The sequence below is a fragment of the Columba livia genome, chromosome 6 (assembly GCF_036013475.1).
Source record: "Columba livia isolate bColLiv1 breed racing homer chromosome 6, bColLiv1.pat.W.v2, whole genome shotgun sequence".
Lineage (NCBI taxonomy): Eukaryota > Metazoa > Chordata > Aves > Columbiformes > Columbidae > Columba > Columba livia.
Window position 1 is genome coordinate 9,775,614 of NC_088607.1, and position 19,387 is coordinate 9,795,000.

At 43.5% G+C, this 19,387-nt stretch overlaps 1 protein-coding gene across 31 annotated transcripts in view; it reads right to left on the bottom strand.

The window, feature by feature from the left end:
- Nucleotides 1-19,387, bottom strand: part of TCF7L2 (transcription factor 7 like 2) — a 177,451-nt gene that overhangs the window by 19,800 nt on the left and 138,264 nt on the right. For 24 of the 31 annotated variants that reach the window (XM_065066992.1, XM_065066993.1, XM_065066989.1 and 21 more), the window contains 3 exons: nucleotides 7,987-8,119; nucleotides 5,721-5,823; nucleotides 2,981-3,067 (listed from right to left, as the gene is read on the bottom strand). In XM_065066992.1, the coding sequence (XP_064923064.1) occupies nucleotides 2,981-3,067; nucleotides 5,721-5,823; nucleotides 7,987-8,119 (323 nt within the window). Of the gene's footprint in view, nucleotides 1-2,980; nucleotides 3,068-5,720; nucleotides 5,824-7,986; nucleotides 8,120-17,906 lie in introns of all 31 variants that reach the window. The other 7 variants (XM_065066995.1, XM_065066985.1, XM_065066987.1 and 4 more) reach the window with 2 other exon arrangements.

A 19,387-nucleotide genomic window follows, 5' to 3' on the forward strand; every position in this document is an offset into this window, starting at 1 on the left:
CTGTGCAGTGTTTGTCTGGTGTAATTCTGTTAAATTATTTCCTGATTTCCTCTCACAGCAGTTGTTTTTTCATAGTGGGTCCACTGTTCACCCATCAGTCAGCTAACCCTCTCTCAATTTACATTAAAGGCATATTACAGAGGGCTAATGAAGGATCAAGAGTTGTTATAAGCATATTGCATGCGTAAGAAGTTAGTGGGGTGATGCTCCAAGCAGAGGAAAGAGTTGTAAACGGTTAAAACAACCTGAAGACACTACCTCAATAGCCTAAACCATTTATGAAAATCACTATTAGTCACTCATTAACCTTTTATAAACTATTCATAAGCACACTCTAACTAATGAACTATAATTACTAAGCTTTGGGAATATTCAGGGTTGGGAAGCATTATATGCTCTAAAGGTCTATTCCATAACGCAGGCAAAGACGAGAACCACTTTTAAAGGAAGGCTCTGGAAAAATGTGGATGTGGTCTCAGGGGATGCAAAGCTCTGCCCTGACTTGGGTATTTGGGCAGAGCCAGCACAGAGAACCTGAGGCTTGTACCAGGGCTCTGCGGGGCTGTTGCTGGGACTGGCAGCACGTCTGGCTACTTGGGGCAAGGGCTGTCCCATGGCTGAGCTCCGGAGCTCCAGCTGATACAGCGGGCAGGAGAAAACAGGCATCGAACCACGTATCGGAGCACAGCCTGCCCAGAGGGTGTTCCCATGTATGGGAAACCAGGAGAGAAGTTTCTGGGCTCAAACAAAGGATAACCAGCTGAACTCCATTCGCTGGTCTGCAGGTGTGCCTGAGCATGTGTGCACGTATGGGCTTATGTCAGAGACAAAAAGAAAGGCTGTGTGCGTATATGCACACCTCTCACCTTCGCCTACGACATCCCTCCGTATTTTTTTCTCTAGACAAGTATTCCATGAATTGCAATAAACACCCTAAAAATTCTAAGCAGCTCATTATACACCACTGTCTCCTTTTATGGCTCCAAGCCAGAATATAATGATGAGTCTTAACTTGTTAAGGACAACTAATTTTTTGTTCCTGGCTGTCTCAGGGGCTTCTCTCTTACTCACTCTCACTTTACTTCACTGTTGACATGTTTCTGTTAACTGGATGTCATCTGCCTGCCTTGATTTTATGCACAAGCAGTGGGATGCATTTTTCTGTGCAACAATTCTGCTTTGAGTTGCATTAGATTTGTCATTATTCTCTCATTTTCCCCTTGCACTTGTAACATTTCATCTATTCCTGCCTTATTTTTTGAGCCACGGTGCACCCACATTATGGTTTATACATGATCTTGCTCCCTTTGAAGCCGGCAGATTTCAGAGCCAGCCCTCGTCAGGAGAAGTGCCTGCTACCAATTTAGCAGGCTGAGGGCCCCGAGCTCCAACAACTCAATCTAAAGGGGGTCACAGGGTGGCACAAGCGAGTGTCAGCAAGTGCTGTTTAATTGCCAATCTAGGCTTCTCCATGGTGTTTAAAGTATAATGACCCATCACTTAATTCTGAGAAGTCCTGGCCCTGCTGCTGAATGGAATGAATATCAAAGGATGTGCTAGAACAGGGCAAGGAGCCTACATTTCCTATAACTGCCATAAGTATAATAGACCTCTACTTCTGTCGTCCCATTACCACAATAATGTATTTAATTTGCTGTGTACTCTTTTTAACTAGATACCTTTCATAAAGTCTATCTTGGGAATACAGACTCCCCCCCTCCCACATCTCCCCCCTCCCTCAAATGACTAGCCTCTCTAATAATAATTAAACTAAATCAAGCTCTACTTTGCCTCACACCATGCCTGCAAGTCTTTTAGAGATATTTAAAAAGACTAAATGGAGGGAGGGAACCATTGTTTAAATTTGCAGCTCTCTCCCCAGCCCAGGATTTTTTCTCCCTTGTGCTGGGTCTATTAATTTTTTTAAAAAGTTTATTTTCCAGTTGTCTCTCTATTTTCTGGAGCAACATGGGCAAATTTTAATTTTTCACTTTTACTTATCTGAAGCACACACCACACTATTTCCCTACCCATTTATTCACGAGCTCTAGTTACAGGTTTCCATTTCTCAACAAGGTGATTTTCCCACCAACTCCCCCCTCCAATCTTTTCCTCCTTAAATCCTCTATACACCAACCTTCACATATTAAACTGCAGAGATGGAGAGGAAGGGACAGAGCAAGGAAGAGATGTGGAACCTTGCTATGTAATGCATGCTAATTTAATTATGTGCCATCATCAAAATGGATTAGCTGTTTCAGCCCATCAAGAAAGTCTAAACCTCCACCGATTTAATTAACCAGACTGAAAATCAGATGAACAGAAAATAAAAATATCATTAGGAGCAATTAGTGATTACTTAAACATAGTGCTGCCAACCAGTTTGTAAATAAAACTAGCAGCCTCTGGAAAATTAGATGGAATTAATTGGAGGTAGGGAGGGGGAGAAACATATACTTCTAAAGCTTTAGAGGGTCAGGCAGGCCCTTTTATGTTGACTATCAGTGTTTGGAGCTTTGGTAGGGGAAAACACAGCGCAATAACCTTCCTCCCAACCCCGCTTGAAGAGCAGCCCTCCTCCCCGCCGAGCCGCCCCTCTCGCACACAGGGCTGCTCCGGGTCACAGCCACCGCGAAAGAAAAGGGTGTCACGACTTCTCTTTCCTGCTTTTGCAACATCACATTCTCCCAGCTTTTTCATTCAGTTTGGCCTCTAAAGACGACTTCCCACTCTTTCACCTCTCCCTCAAGAACAAATTCGTAAAGTCAAATGACAGCAATAGGACACCCTCTTGTCCTCAGACAGGAAGGTGTCTTTTGTCCCCTCCTCCTCTGCCCCACCGAAAAACTAAGGACAACTGTTTAACTGAAGCGCTTTCAGAAATGTGCTTCCTACATGGAATGAATGCCCTCCTCGAGAGAGGGCAGCAGGAGAAGTTACACATTTGCTCTCGATTCAGGACCTCAGCATTTGAACTCACCTTGACATGGAAGCATTGACAGTCAGAGCGGTTGGGTAAGGGTGGCGGAAACCCCCTGTCGTGATTGGGTACACTGGCTGACCTTGCCTGGCAAAAAAGAAGGGAAAGAGAGAATGAGAGAAAGAAAAAAGGGTTTAAAAAAAAAAAAAAGAACAACAAAAAACTTCTCTCTGCACAGTAAGCTTTATTCTCATTTGATCAGAACAAAAATCTTGGGGATTGTACAGCAAGGATCAAAGGAAAGAAACACAGAACAATTTGAATGCCATAAATCTGATAGGAATGGCTAATTAAATTTTATAACCTCTGCTTATGTCAATAGAGACCCTCTCCCCAAGCTGAAACTAGGTGTTTTGTTGTAATAATTAAAGGCGAAGTCTCGCTTGCTTTAATGGAGCCATCACACTAATTGAGGGCTACACATCCAAAGGAAAACAATAATGAATGTAAATTTATACCAAAATAAAGTACAGTGAATCAAAGGACTTCAGTTGCGCTTTGGGCCTCTTTCGGTATTTAGATCTCGGTGAGAAAACATTAAATTAACAGAGCTTAATTTGTAGCCTTTTGTCAGATTAACAAGTGTTGACAAGAGTTACCGGGGGAGAGTCCCCAAGAAGTATTGTGGGTAACCAATAGACAATCACACCTCATTACAATAATTAAAAAATACAGCAACATGCAAAACAGCATCCTCATGAAAGACACACAACTTTTCCTGATTGAGGTTTGTCTGTGCTGGCTAGTTCTTTTCATCTGTCCTTCAAATATATCATCTGACTGGGCAGGATGCTTTCTGGGGGGTTACTACGCTGAAGACATCCAGGCCAGTTGAGGACAGACTGGTTGGGAAGTTGATGGTGAAGCACAAGTGGCAATGAGAGGGGGAGTAAAAGCATTGGGTCACTTCTGCAAAGTTGGCCATGCTACTGTCCTAGAGCAAAAAGAAAGCGTGATGGTATCATCCCTCAAAAATAACCACTAAGGTTAGGCAAGTCCACCATGAGTGTTGGCTTGTTATAAACCAGCAGTGGTGACGGAGTCTTGCCGTGACAGAGGAGGTCATTAGCACCTCCTTGCTTGGCAGCCATGACATGGGGCTCAAGGAGGACAAACCTATGAGTGCACACCAAGATGTAAAGCTCTGAGATGCAGATATGCAACACGGCACAGGTCGATGGCAACAAGGAATTTCTTCCCTCCACTCTCATGTCTTTACATGTTTCTGACTTTTGGCATTAGAGTACATTTGTTTTAAATGCTGAGGCTCTTACTGTGCAAACTTGACCTAAGCAGTTGCAGCACAGGAGCATGAGAAGGCTGTACTGCAGCTAGGCCCTTCAAGTTCAGAAGACGAAAAGGAGCTGACATGCATTCTACTAGTGTTCAGGGTGTCCTCTGTAAAAAGTAAATCACCAGAAATGAGGAGGAATTTAAGATTTCAGGGAGCCATGCTCTGGTTTTCTCTTCTGCAGGAAGGTGATGGACGTGCAACATGCCTCAGCCTCAGGGTGGGAGAGCGTCTACCCAAACAAGTTGTACCACCACCCTGCAAAGCGGCCAGCAGCACGCTGCTGTGGCCAAGGTCCCACCTCCGGCTCTCCTGCATCCACCCTTCTGTGCCTGAGAAAGGCCCCCAAAACCTTTGACAACAAACCTTCTCCCTGCCCAAGACCTGGGTGCACGTGGGGACCCTGCTCTGCCCTGCTCTCCTATGGCGGGTGAACTCCACTTTCCTTACAGAGGGCAAACTTGCAAAGAAGGATTTCAGCACAGCTGGCCAAAAAACATCAAGCAGGAACAAACTATTTCTAGCTTTGAGCAATTAATTTCTAAAGACATACAATTTCCCCCAAAATTGATGAGGCCTGTTATGTGAGAAAAGTAATCAGTCTTGACTTATAATGCAGAGAACTGTTGTATCCGGCAATGCAATTTTATAAGTATTTAAATCAAATATATTGTACAAAATACCTAAGTAGTCGTTAAGTGCGTTATAAAACAATTGCAGAGGTGGCAACATAAGAAAAAAACCAAGGACTCAGTTACTGGGGGGAACCTCATACCCAATAAGGTTCTGCAAGTGGGATACAAGGAGCTGAAAAGAAAACAAAACCTCAAACTAACTTTCCACGGCTTTTTTTTTTTAGCCAGTTTTAAAGTAAACTAATTCCTCTTTCTTGTTTGCAAGAAAATTCCATTCCTCAGATGCCAACTGCCCAGTCACGTCTCAACCAGGAATGCTGCTCACTGGCCGATGTAAAGCTCTACTGTTTCACAAGAAAAACGAAAACAGTTTCAACGGGGAAGGCCGATGAGATTTAAAATTGCACATTTATAGTGAGGATGGCCCTGTTAAAAAAGAAGCCCATTAGAACCACCCTGAGCTGCCAGAAAACCAAATTTCAGAAAACCCCATGTGGTGCAGTGAAAGGGCATTAACAAGAAAAGGACATTTTTGCAAAAGGGTTTAAAAATTCCGGCTTCACAAGTCATCAGCTCGTTGAGATGACATGCAAAGCTACGCCTAGCTGCTCAAGTTTAAGACCACATGACCTGGCATAAGTTTTGATTAATCTTCATGAGGTGGGTAAATTCATAACCACCCAATGAAGTGGCAGGTGGTAAACAGACTTATCTCAATGCACACACGCATGCGCACGCACACACACACCGTTTTTAACATAAATTTTACACATTAAAAAAAGAAAAAGGAAATTAAAAAAATGGAACTCCTTACTGTGGTACTAACCATCCTAGCGGATGGGGGATTTGTCCTACAGTGCCTGGTGATAACGGATAATAAGGAGATATATCTGGAGGATGTGGAGGCCTTGGAATTCCTATGGAACAAGAACATAAAGCAGTGTTAGTATTGAGACATGAAAATAAAAAAAAAAACATACGGAAAAAGCACATATGTTTCTGAATTGCTATCTATTAATTTTTATTACAATACTCATGGCTTCACTTCGGGTTTCCAAAGGCTGTTTCACAGTCTTACTTTGTAACGTGAGTCTCTTGGCATCTTGTTAAATGAGATTCAACTAGAAAAACTGATGGGATTCACTCCCTCAGACACTTATTCAAATAGAGATAATTATTTTGTTGTTTAGGATGAGAATTTAGGAGTCTCAGCGTTAGTTTTGGTGTGACACTGTGTTAGGTGCTGTCCTAAACACTCTACAGAAAGATAAGTCCCTGTATCAACTTCACGGTTATTTTAGTCTCAGAGTCACCAAGAGAGCACAGGCCCTGCCCATACTTTGACTGTGTACTCAATAGCATGGCCTTACTCCAAAGTAACCTCCAAAATCAGCTACGAAGTCATTATAATTGCAAACGATGTTTGCTTTCGAGCAAACCTAGGAAACCTTTCCAAAACCTAGGGGTGGAGGGGAGAAGCCCTGGAGGCACTTGCAAAAACAGGGGGGCAGATGCTGAAGGTGTGTGGGGGAGGACAGAGTCCATCTGTCCCTCTGAAACTGGTGCAGCTCCTATTCGGACAGCAGAAACCAGCTCCAGTCACAAGGCTTAAATCTTAACACTCCTGACTTTCAGAGTAAGTAGGAATTACTCAGAGGAGCAAGGGTTACAAGACTGGGTCTTTCAATTAACAAGCCAGAGCACAATTACACAGCAGAAACAATATTAAAACAGAGAGCATTAAAAGGAAGGGGTACTGTATTCATGGTTAAAAAATATTTTTTCAAGTCACTCAGGAAGCTTTTAATCTCTAAATTAAATCTCCTTGTGTGACATTTTCATGCAGACATTGCTTTTTCTCCATTACAAAACCCAAACAGATTAACTGGGCTTTAACCATCCGGCGAGCTATTTGCACACTTGAAAGAATGTTCACAGAAGAAAAGTAAACAGTCTACAGACGTTAATCATATGTTTTACGATAACCATTTAAAAGCTATTCCCTGTACTACCATTATTTAAATGAGAGGTTGACTATGCCATTCACTTGCAATACCCAGGGATGGCGAGATGGATTCCTTTTAAGCCATGCAAAGTTAGCATTAAGCACAATTAAAAGAGGGCCCCAACTGAAGCAGAGCAAGTCAAAACCAGCTATTGCATGGCCTCATTGAAGGGCTGGACTTTAGATAAATTATCTGCATACATTAGGGTTGACACAGGGCGATTCCTTTGCCGTGAATTCAGTCTCTGATGTCCTTTCCAATTAACTTTGTGGGATTTGGATTAACAAAAACAAAGATCACTGTCACTAGGAGCTTAATGCAGCTCCAAGAAAGAAGATTGACACTGTTTCGCTTCTCTGGGCCCTCAGGTTAAACAGGGACTCTTAAAAAAGTTAGAATAACATGTAAATTCTACTCTGTAACACCAATAAATCTGGTCAGGGTTTTACACGGTGCTCTATATTCAAGAAGACTGCCCTTCAGACTGAACTGAGAGGTGGGTAGACTTACATTGGGGAAAAGAGTTGCGAGTATAGAGCTGGAGATAAGTAGTTACAGTGGATGAAAATTCAACATTATAGGAGAAAAATGGTTGAACTCCTGACACAGAAACAATGGGATTTGGGGAATTAAAAGAGATTCATTTTGAAAGCGGTCATGACCCACCACCTTTAAAATTCCAGCTGCAATTTTGTAAGTGCAGATCACAGAACGTACATGTTTAACTCCCCGGGTCGTGCATGCAAACCAAGCACTTGGTGGATCGAACTGCTAGATGGGGTATCAGGCTTGCAAAGAAACACACCCGCGAACGACCTCACACATGCAACTCCGGTGTCACCCTGCAGAAGCTTTATGAAAATTCACCCAGTAGGTTTCCTTCTGAAACATAATTGGCTTAAAAAAAAAAACCCTAATTTGTCCATGTTCTTGCATGTGTTTGACATTTTACAAGCCCCTTTGGTGCTCCAGCATGGGAAACCCTTCCTCCCACACTCTTTCCCCCTAACATGCAAAATAAAAAGATCCATCCACCCCCTCTGAAAAAGAAAGACAAAATTACTTCCCACCTACCTGTTTTGGGATCTACGTCGGCTGGTAAGTGTGGAGGAGGGTTTCCCGGTGTGAAGTGCTCATTGCTGTACGTGATAAGCGGCGTAAGAGGGTGTACATGGTGTGGGTGCTGCACAACTGGCACTTTGTTAGACTGTCAAGAGAAAAGGTCGATGGTGTTAGAGGAGCGCCAGGTACTCCCCACTGCACACCAGGAACAACACAGAAATCTGAGGACCCAGGATTCCAACACGGTCCTCAGACTTTTCCAGATCCGTTCTTGGCATCACCCTTGCAGTTTTCCCATCCTCTTGCTTAAAACCCACTCACACACTTTCCCTGCTCTTGAGTTTCTTTAATCTTTTTGACCTGTCGCGCTCCTGCACGGAGCAAGAGCAATTCTTTAACGTTTTTCCTTTTTATTTTATCATCTTGTGTTTCACCTCGAAGATCCAGGCAGACTCCTCGGTGAGGGGCTGACAGAGTCCCCCATTTAATTAGCACAAGACCCAAATGCTCATTGACCTGCAGGTCTTTTCCTTTCCCCTTCCTGTCCTCACTTCAGTTCTGCATTTTACTGCTCATTGCAAATACTCCAGATAAAATGCCTTTGTAGTGCTAGAGTATTCCCTTCATCAGTAAGCATTAAGCTGACAAGCGATCACCTGCATATTTTATATATATATATATTTTAGAAGGGCTGATTAATTATCAATTCATCAGAGAACACTAATAAATGGAAACTGGATACTAATGAATTAGGCTACTAAAATATTCTGCTATATAAATAATGGCAAAAAATCCAGATAGAGCCATTGAAATTAACACTCTTGTGGGGGGAATAATCACGCAGATATGAGGTTTTCCCTGTCACATTCCTAGCTCTGGGGAAAAAAGAAAAAAGATCTTTTTCTTAGCAACAATAAAAAAAAAGAGTGAATGAATGAAAGGAAAAGGCAGCCTGAACTGTAACTTACCCTTACAAGATCACAAAGAAAAAATTAAGCTGAAACAAGCGAACTGCTGGACCATTTACTGCGAGTAATCCAATTGCAAAAAACCCTATTCCCCATAGAGGATTTTCACTAAAATCCTACAACAGGGACATTTAACCAGATTAGGTACCAGCAAAGATAAAGAGGCTGGTATTAGATGATGAATGGATTAGAGTCAGGTTTCATTTTAGAATGTGTCTTCATTTCCTTTTATTACTTTAAGTAAGGAACAACTTGCATTAACATCAAGTAAAAGGAATCACATTAAAATAAAGTGGTGATACCACGGCGGCCCCCGACAGCGCCGCTGCCGACCAGGGTCTGCCAGCGCTCCCCCGCTGCCCTCCTGCCCGGGGACCGCCCGGACCCCACCGCTCGCTCCCTGCACCCCCAAACACACCCGCCCTCGCCGCATCGCTGCAGACAAGTTATTATCTGATCTCGGCTCAACGCTGCCAAGCTTCCCTTAAAAGCATTTTAAAAATAATTCAGTTATTCTTTGAGAATGAGTTTGTAGACTGGGGGAAAGGAAGAGGGAAGAGAGACTGAGAGGTAGGAGGAAAAGAAACATCAGTCTTCCCCCGAACAAACAAGAAGTCCCTCCATCATGCTTTGGTCAAGACACAGCAGAGTTCACCTTCCGCTCTTCCAGCCTCCCTCACCCCAGCTCCTTAATTCAAAAAGCCGATAAGATGCTCTAACCCAGGGGACTCCCCAGTCCCAGCCATACGCAGGTATTTGACTCACCCCTTTGATAACATGCAAAAAAATGCATGCATCCAAGAGAAGAAAGCCAAAGAGCAGTGCTTATGCTTCCCACAACTTCTACTGCATTTATTTCTCTTTGCAGTTCTTCTACAGACCAATTTCCCTCTAACACCACGCTCATGGTGCAGGAGAGTCCCATGTCAAGCGGCCACCCCACAGCACAGAGTGTGGTCACAACAGCCAACACTATGAATCACAGCACGGTGTGTTGGCTGGACTGTACGTCAGGTCTTCTGCCAGCTGTACAACCAAGGACAACTTTTGGCCGCATGGATCCACAATGGTTTCACATCAGAGAGCTATGGGGATTCAGCTCCTTAATTCAAAAAGCTGAGGAGATGTTCTAACCCAAAATCTGTTATCTTCCAAAAGAACTAACCTAAGCAGTCCAAAAGTAACCAAAAGGTTTGGCGAGGGTTTCACGTAACAAATCATATTACACACCATGCAAACTAACATCTCCTCAACAACACATGACGTTATATGCCAAATGACCACTTGATCTGGCTCACAAAACAATCACCATTTCCAATAAGAGAGATTTTTGCTGGCCAAGAATTGAGTGAACGCTTGCTGTTAGGTGGCCCACGGTGTGGCTGGTAGCTGCTGTAGCTCTGTGCTCTCCCAGCGCTACCTTCACATCATGGCAAAAACCCCTCACCCAGATCCTGACAGCCATTGAGGGCTGTCTGCCAGGGAGAGCTTATTTTCACAGAAACTGGAACTGATTAGTAAAAAAAAAAAGCAAGTGACAGAATAACACTAGAAGGTCAGACTTAAGCCGACAAACAAGAAACAACATGTGAGAGGAAAGCTAGACTTAAATGACTGTATCACCAAAGCCAGATATACCATAGGGGGTTACATGTAAACTGTGGGAAACTACCACCTACTGCTTTGATACACCAAGACCCCCTGCAATATCTCCACAAAACAGCACAAGTGCTGAATTATTGTGTATTTTACTTAATACCTTCCAGAGAAAAATAAAAAAGAAAAAGGAAAACAAGCAAGAGTCTGAGCCTTAGTCTGCAAACTTATTCCCAGGTAAGTCATTTTTATTTGGGTGACTGCCCTGCAGTCAAAGAGGCAATTCAGACGAAGATATTGGATGTAAGGATAGGATACTTTTTAGCCATTCTGATGATGCTGGGGCAGAGGTGTGGGAAGAAAGCACCATGGGGAAAAGGAGAAACTGTCATCTACATGCTCAAAAATAAGCTCTGCAGGACACAGAAGCATGATTCACTGTCCCTGCAAATCAGTCTGCATCTGTATCACTGCCCCGGGCTTGGTTTATATTCAGTTTTGCACTGTTTATCACACACTGGGAAAAGGGACTGCAACTCTGCTCAAAATAGCATGCACAATTCACAAGCCAAACTAATCATAATCATTTAGCATAATATGCTAAATAAGCTGCTCTTTAAAAGCAGCGTTCCTGGAGTTAACTAAGCTTCCTCGGAAAACAGAAAAAGAAAGGACTAGCTGGAAAAGAGCAGGATTAATCCCGCACATGCATCTTCCTTTGAAGCCAATGGGAGCTCTGCCTGAGTAACAAGTGTGGTCCTAACCCCATCCACTGGCAGTGAAAGGTAAACCACAGCAGCCATCAATAGGAGACACCTACTAGACTACCTCAGCCACCCCCCCTGCAAAAGGCCCTTCTCCAAGACACATCTGCCTGTACTTTATCAAGGGTACTTTTAAGCTAAAAGCCATTGTGAGATGCAGGAATTTCTCTGGCAAGTTGAAGAACTCCATGTATGGTTATGTCAGGCACGGAAAGGATCGCGGTGCTGGTACACAGAGATTAGCATCAGGGCATGTGGTAATAGGACAAGAACAAGTGGCGATTTCAGGAGACAAATCCCAGCATCTACAAAGTACCAAGTCATCTGCTGATAAATCACTCCTCTCCACCGAAAGCTGGGGTCTCCTCTGCTGGGTTAGAGGCCACGGTAAAGAATTGCAAAAAAAACCCTGTAAGTTTGCTTTTCTTGATAACCCCTGCCTGAAGCAAACCAGAGGAAATTGTCCCCATAGGGACTCAAGTACTAAATCTCTCTATATGAATTTGAAATGCTTCTGGGAGTGCTTAAACACAGATGATTTTAAACAATAATGGAGCTCTGGAATGAAGGAGAAAAAGAAATAAACACCCCTCCCCCCCCCCCCCATAACCCAAACAAACAAACAACCCCCCCAAAAAAAACCCAAAACAACACAAAAAATGTTGGACTGATATGTTTGAGAGGGCAACTGAGATCCATTTAGCCTAAATTCCAATAGGTGCCTTTAGGGAACAAAAGAAATATCTGAACTTCAGATTTAAACTGCAGGGGATTGTGTGTATAAATTGCTGTGTATTAGTCTTTGTTGCATGGTAAGGACATTTCATTAACAGGATGAAAGATGCTTCTGTGCGTTTACAGCCCAATTTAATACACCCCACTGATGAATACTCCCCATTTATTGAAGAAGTTAATACATGCTGCATAAATCAATAGTTCCTAAGTCTCTGAAAGCAACACAAGACTTGCACAAGATGAAACATTGTATTGTCGAGCACACAAAGTGAAACCAACCTTTAAATAGGAGGAGTTTGTTACTGCAATTTCTGTTTGCAAATTCATAGCTTGTTTGGCTGTGGTAATAAAAACATGGTATCAACTCAAAGTCAGAGAAAAACATGCCAGAGAGGCTGGAGGAATTGCCCTTGCTGGGATAACGTGGTGTAGCAAAACCAGGTCTGCAAAAAAAGCCACCCAGGCTGAAAACAAGCCATCATTCCACTGCAGCATCGCAGCGGCTGAACCCTTCGGCCTCAGCAAAGCGGCTGCGGGAGACTCTGCTCGATGGCAATGCTCCTGCCCCAAACTCTGCCTGTCCCAGGCACGGCCGCAGCCAGGAGGGACCCCATTCCCCAGCCCAGGGTGACCTTTGAAGTGTCGTACCTAAAGCCTCCAGTCCTGCTGGCGAGGCTGGGACAGGCTGTTGCCCGCTGGGCACCCCCGACACCCTGCAATGGGGACTGTGGCATCAGGGGCACTAATCATGCCCTTGCACCCCAGACTCCCCTCCCCTTCCTCCACTATAACAAAGGAAGAATGAGAGCTCACTATTCACCTTAAAACCTATTAATCAACAGACACTGAAAACAAACGGAGCCAGAGCTCTGCCCGCCTCTCTGCCATGTCCTCCTCTTCCCTGTTCCCCCATTGCTTTCCCTTTCTGCTGAAGAAAGATGGGGCCTGAAAGTGCCTTTATGAGCTTAATACAATAAAACAAAAGCAGCACAGAAGAGGGTTTGTCAGCCTTTTCCCTTCCTCCAGGGTGGATGCAGAAGGTCGACAGTGGTCTTGAATTAGCAGGCCCTCCTGGAGTTGTTCCCTGGGATAAGTAAAGGGTATCATTCAATACCAGTTTGCTTTAAAAAATAGGTTTATAACTTGTCTCCCTGTATTTTCCAGATGGTGCCATTGCAGTTATGCTGACTATGACCACTGAAATGCTAACAGATGTTCCTGAGCTGCTCTGCAGCTCCAAAGATGCTCGTAACAGGAGAGTTTCTTTTTTTCTCAAGGCTGAACTCTCCTTGGTTCTGCCTAGGAATGACATATATTCCCCCAAATCAAAAAAGCTAAGTTGCAAGAAAAGGCAAATCTCAAAATACCGCTGCAAATTTTGGAACATTCTTCCTTTTCCAGCTGATGTCACCAACACCTAGAGCAGGGCATCCACCAGTAACACCACTCTGGCCCTGGGGATCACCCACACCAGCGGCTGCTCTGGGTGGCACCCCAAACTTCAGCAAGGAAACCGCAAACCATCCAGGTGAACTGAAAAGCTGAAACCAACCCAACCCACCAGCTGTGTGTAACTCAGTCCTCATCACCTTCCCAAGCATAGAAATTCAATGCCAGTGACGAAGCACTTCCTGAAAAAAATAAAGTATTTCATTTTACCTGGCTCTGTTTAGCTAACGGAGTCACAGTTGGAGTTTTTTTGTTTCTAAGGATGCCTTCACACCTGACTAAGCATTTTCTCCTCAAAACTACTTCCCCTTGCTCCATAATGGCTGATACAGTGGCCCGAGCACTTTCACAGTTTAATGTAGCTGATTTCTGCCTAAGGTCCTGCCCTAAGCTAACTGCCCATTGTGGTGGGAGACAAGGCCTCTATTGATAATCACAACTCGCCCTGCTAAAAAAGGGCTCATTTTCTTCTTTCACATAAATGATGACAGGAGCACTGACAACCATGTGCTGGGACAACGCTCCTCCCTCCCCAGCAGAGCCTGACAAAAAAACCCCAACCACTCACTGCCCTCCCATTAATATAAAAAAAAAAGGGGGGGGGGGAGGAAGGACACAAGGGATGGGGGGGACACGGTGACACGTATCTGCATCCTTCTGCTTCTACCCCCTCCCTCCCTGACCACTTCCCAGGCCAGCGAGTGCCTACCTGCTCCTGCAAGGCTTTCCAAAAAAACCCCATGCTCTACCAGTAACTTCTCAGACAAAACAACAAAACCAGCTTCCTGGCTTCAAGTGTCCAGCAATTCATTCAAGAAAATAATAGTTTTCTTCCCCCCTGTCCCCCTTTAACTGTGATGAAGTGCCCCCCGCATGCTGGAGCACTAAGCCACCGTGCTTGACATTTTCAGCATCCTTCCTGTAAGGGAAGGAAGGTACCAAGGGGAGGGGGTGGGGAAGCGAGGGTTTAAGATGTTCAGGAAATTTCCACTTAATTTCGCCAAAAGGCAATTATGTGAAATGATCTGGTGACAATTAGCATACACCAAATCCTCTAGCGTAAAAGGGAAAGAACTGGGGTTTCACTGTGTAATTACTGCCTGTTAGTTCTTGTGCAGGAGAATTAAAAACACTAGTAGTAAAACATTAGTATTAGCTGTGCTAACATTTTGTTTTCAAAGCTGTTGGGGACTGTAATCTTACTGCTACAGTATTTGGGGTGGGTTTTGGTCTTTTTTTCTTTTTTTTTTTATTAGAAGTGAAAAAAAAAAAAAAAAAAAAAGAAACTTGAGAGTTTTAAATACAAGTGAAGTGCTGCATCCTTGGACCATGAGGTGTTACTCTAATGTCAGGTCAGACCCAGGCAAGCACCTGCTTAGACACACCTGTATATTTTGAGATCCTTCAGCATTACCTGGATGCCAGTTACATTTTTACCTCACTCGTTCTCTTAATGCTTTATTGATAAAGAGAAAGCACTCTGCTGCATCTGCCCTGCCACATCTTGGCAAACAAATCTGGACACCAGAGGTACGACAGCCTATAGGCCAGAAACTGGCCTGCACGTACCCAGTCAAGCCTTACATTGTATCTCAAAATTAGAGATTATTGGATCAACAGAGGGATTTCCCTGTATGATGAGGACAGGATAGTGCTCAGACTCTCCCAAGTTTCAGGCAGGGAGGTGCTCAGATCTATTTCTCCCATTGCAAAAGAGAGGCAAGGTTTCTTCCCCAACCTGACAAACACTCGCTTTCTTTGTGTACTTGAGTTAATTACTAGACAGATATTATCTCTTTAGAGCAGGCAAGCTTTCCTTCATGTCTAGCAAGACAAAAAGCAGGAAGACTTGGCACACATCAGGCTAAAACCAAAATCAGTTCTCTTACGCAGGACTGGCACAAGGTGTGCTGGATGCACCACCGCTAAGCAAAAAGAGGGGTGAAACCTGAGCAAGACTTCAGGAAACAATCCTGAACATTAAAACGGTCCTCAGCATTAAGGGTGTTGGAGAAGAGAGAGATACAGAGCAATAACGCAAGCACAGAAATTCAGAAAAGATGGGAAGAAGGGAGAAGTGAACGCAAGCAAAAGGGTGCTTGTAATTGCCCTGACAGGCCTCATTTGTTACGTGCTTTGTTTGAATACCAAGTAATACAATTTTATTTACTGCCTAGCATTGTCTGAAATGGCATATTAGAAACAGCTTTAATTCTTGCATGTGAATCGCATATTTCAGCACTAGACAGATATATACCGTAGGAGAAACAGCTCCACTGATTTTGTTAGGGTATCTGTGACTTACGTCTACAGTAAGAACTTGGATGTGAGGCTGTTAAAAAACTGCAGGAAATGAAAAGAATTAGCGTGCCACTTGTATACCCGATTGTATTGGGCAATTTCAGTAATAAGAGCATTATTAAAAAACTAACATGCATATACATGCCTTAAGATACAATGCCAGGTTTTCAGCACAGCTTTTTAAAATGCAGTGTTCACAAATTATAGCGGACTGTGCTCAACAACAATACACAAAGTATCTAGCAAATGTACACTAAATAGCTTAACAAATAACAAAGCTCTAAAAAACGTTTTCTTTTTTTTTAATGTGCTAAAAACATTAAACACCACCCCAAAACAACTGAGTGATGAAATTAAGCAAGTCCAGATCAATTATTTCTTGAATGAATTCCACAAAGCTTCCCTAAAAATGTGATGTTAAATGCACGTAAGAACTAAAACACCTTGCAAATATTTTGGTAGAAAAGAAACAGTCTGTCAGGCCTTTTGCCCGAAGTCCCAATACAATGCATTCCTCTAAAGGTAAAATGCTTACGAGATCTCATCACCAGCCACGTAAAACCTGTGTCTACAATAACATGCAGTGAAAGAAGCAGCATCTAAACTGTCTTTTCAGATTAATTCATTTTAGATGAATGCTACAAAATTTTATCCCTTGTTTTATACAAGGAAAGGCAAGTAAATCGACTAAGCTGCTCAGGCAAAGGTATCACAGGGTACTGAGGTGATAGGAATCTTCCTCCTGGATCGAGTCACTCTCTGAGCAAGCTTGGCAGAGTTAGAAAAGAAAACAGCAGAAAACTCCCACCAAACCTCCTGTGAAAACAAGATGCTTTCTAAAATTGTTAAATACATTTCTATTTTCTGTGTATAATTATGGGTAATGTACCGAATTGGTTGAGGAGTAGGTACACTTTCTGTAATATATATATATATTAATAGGAGAGAAAAGTCTTATGGACTTCTGCTAACGAACACAGAACCACTGTGTCAAAACATGTTATCTCACATTTATCAACATTTAGTATTATTTTTCACATTCCTTTAGCACTTGGCAAAATCATTTTTATGTATTGCCCCTAAAATCTTCATCTTTCACATTACAGCTGAGCTTTCTGAAGAATTCAGAAAATTTAACTGAGTGTTAACCAAACACAGGATCAAAAGCACCCAATTAAAAACTACTAAATATTATTTTTAATTATTAAAAAAAATTTTAAAACCTTGTTTTGTGTATGACAAGAGTTTAACCATTCCATCACCAAACCCCCTTAACTGTAACATATGTGCCCTGCTACAAACCAACTTTTTCTCCTTAAAAAAACCAAAACAAACCAAAACAAAAAAAAACAACAAACATTTTTACCTTCATGGTTTCAGAGTTAAGGAAATATCGTACTGAACTGAAGAAAGCTTTGAAGTGACCCCCTCCGCCCCAAAGGAGAAAAAGAACAGAAAAGCTAGTGATGTCATGGTCACCGTGTGAATGTGTGACTGCGGATGTAACGCGCAGCGAACACAGGCGCACACGCTTCTCCCTCGCTGCTAACCATTGTTCAGCATCCAGAAACCAGCCCCTGAAACCTGCTGTACACCGGGCTCTGAAACACCACCCCCCCAAACACACCCCGATCCCACCCTGGATGCACGAGCAAAAAGATTTCTTTCTTCCCCCCCCAACCCCAACCCCTCCTCTCTTCCCCCTTTCCATAAACCAAACCCCAAAATCAGGCGGAGGGAAGGGCAAAGAGGAGGAGTGCAACAACTCTGCCCCGCCGCACCATTGTATCGCGACAAAACGGCGCTCTGCCGCTCGGCTCCTCGCCACCACTGGAAAATTAAAGTGTCATCGAAAAGTCACGCTTCCCCCCACTAAAAAAGACGATTACCGTCAAATAAATAAATAAAAACAACGTCGCTAACAAAGGTCACAGCTGGAGATGCGTGCTTGATTTCTTTCCCACAGCCCTCCCCTTCACACCCCCCCCCCCTTTTTTTTTTATTCCACACAGGAGGAAAGGAAAGGGGGTAGGGGGTGGGGAGAGGGAGAGAGAAGTCACATCAGAAGTTCAATGGTCAAGACAGAAAGCAAAGCGCACATGCAGAAAGTGCTACTCACCCAGCAATTCAAATTGAGATGCCAGCAGCCGAACTGCTGGAAGAGAGAGAACCCAGAGGCAAGCGCTCCTCCTTTTCCACTCAAATCTTCCATTCCCACTAAAATTGCATCCCTCGGGTACATAACAGCTTTGTCTTTCCTTCTCTTAACCTCAAAAACTTTTTTCTTTACTGTCTAGATGCCAATTGTGCTGGCTTTGTATTATTTTCCTTGCAGCTTTTCTCTCTCTCTTTTTCTTTTCCCCACTCCCCCCCTTCACTTAAAGTACTGGAAAAGCTGTCTTAAAAGATCAAGATGTCTCCAGTTTTTTGGCCTGGTGTTTTCTGAATGCTCAAAATCCACTGTCATGTTGGCTGTGAGATCTTATTTCTAAATTGTCGGCTGCCGTTATCAAAATTTAGAGAAGCCTCCTCTCTTTTCCGATATAGCACTTTACCATCATCCTTCCAAGGGAGTGGGGAAAAGACTTTTCCCCCCCTACGCAGACATGTCTGCTCAGAAGAGCTAAAAAGCAGTTACCTTGGAAATCAATGACAATGCTACTACAACCCAGGTTGCACAGGTATTACTAAGTGCAGCAAGGAAACGCCGGCCGGCCATGAGGGAGCATGATCAGTTAAGTGTAACAAGCAGTTACTTTATCTGCAAGATTGTCAAATCCCTCAGAACAAATTTCTTAGGGGGGGAGCTGTAAGGAAAGTATATTTTCTTGTCATTGTAACACTGAGGTGACATTTGGCAGACCTTTAACATTAACTCTGGTCTCTCTCCCCCCATTCCCCTTTAGAATTTAATATTTCTGTGAACCACAGACCCCACTGTAAAAGCGATGCAAGAGGAGCTTTGAGATTGCCAATGTTACAGTGCCCTGGCTATTCTATTTTCCCAAGCCAATCCTTAGTGAGAATAAACAGGGGTACCCAGAGAGCATTGCTGAACTGAGCAAGGATGAAGACTTTTCCCCCTCGCCTTGCTCTCACCTACAAGCATCGTGAGACACCCACTTCGTAAATCTGCGCTGGGTACCAAGGGCAAAGCACAGCATCCGAGTCCGCCAAGAGTCAGTTTCTTGCCTCTTATCTATCTCTTTCCCCTAAAGTTGCAAAGTAGTTACTCTGCAACAGGGGCAAAAGCCGCAACGGGTGGTTTAACGGGGAATAATTAGGAAACCATGGCCGCGTTCTTCCCCTCCTCACTTTCTAAGCGAGTTTGCTGATGGATGCTGCAGGCAGGGAGAGCATTCACCATGTGGGACGGACACTGCTGCAGATGAGGCACTGAAGGAGACCAGTTGCAAACACTCGTCATCCCTGTGCACATCCGGGAGACCTGCGCGAGCGAGTTCACCCCATTCTCACCCCCCAAGAACAAAACAACAGAACTAAACAAGAATAGGAAAAATAGTAAAACTCCGTTTCAAATGGGGAGACCTCCAGTGGTTCCGGGTTTGCTTTTAGAGTGGCAGTTTAATCTGTGAAGGC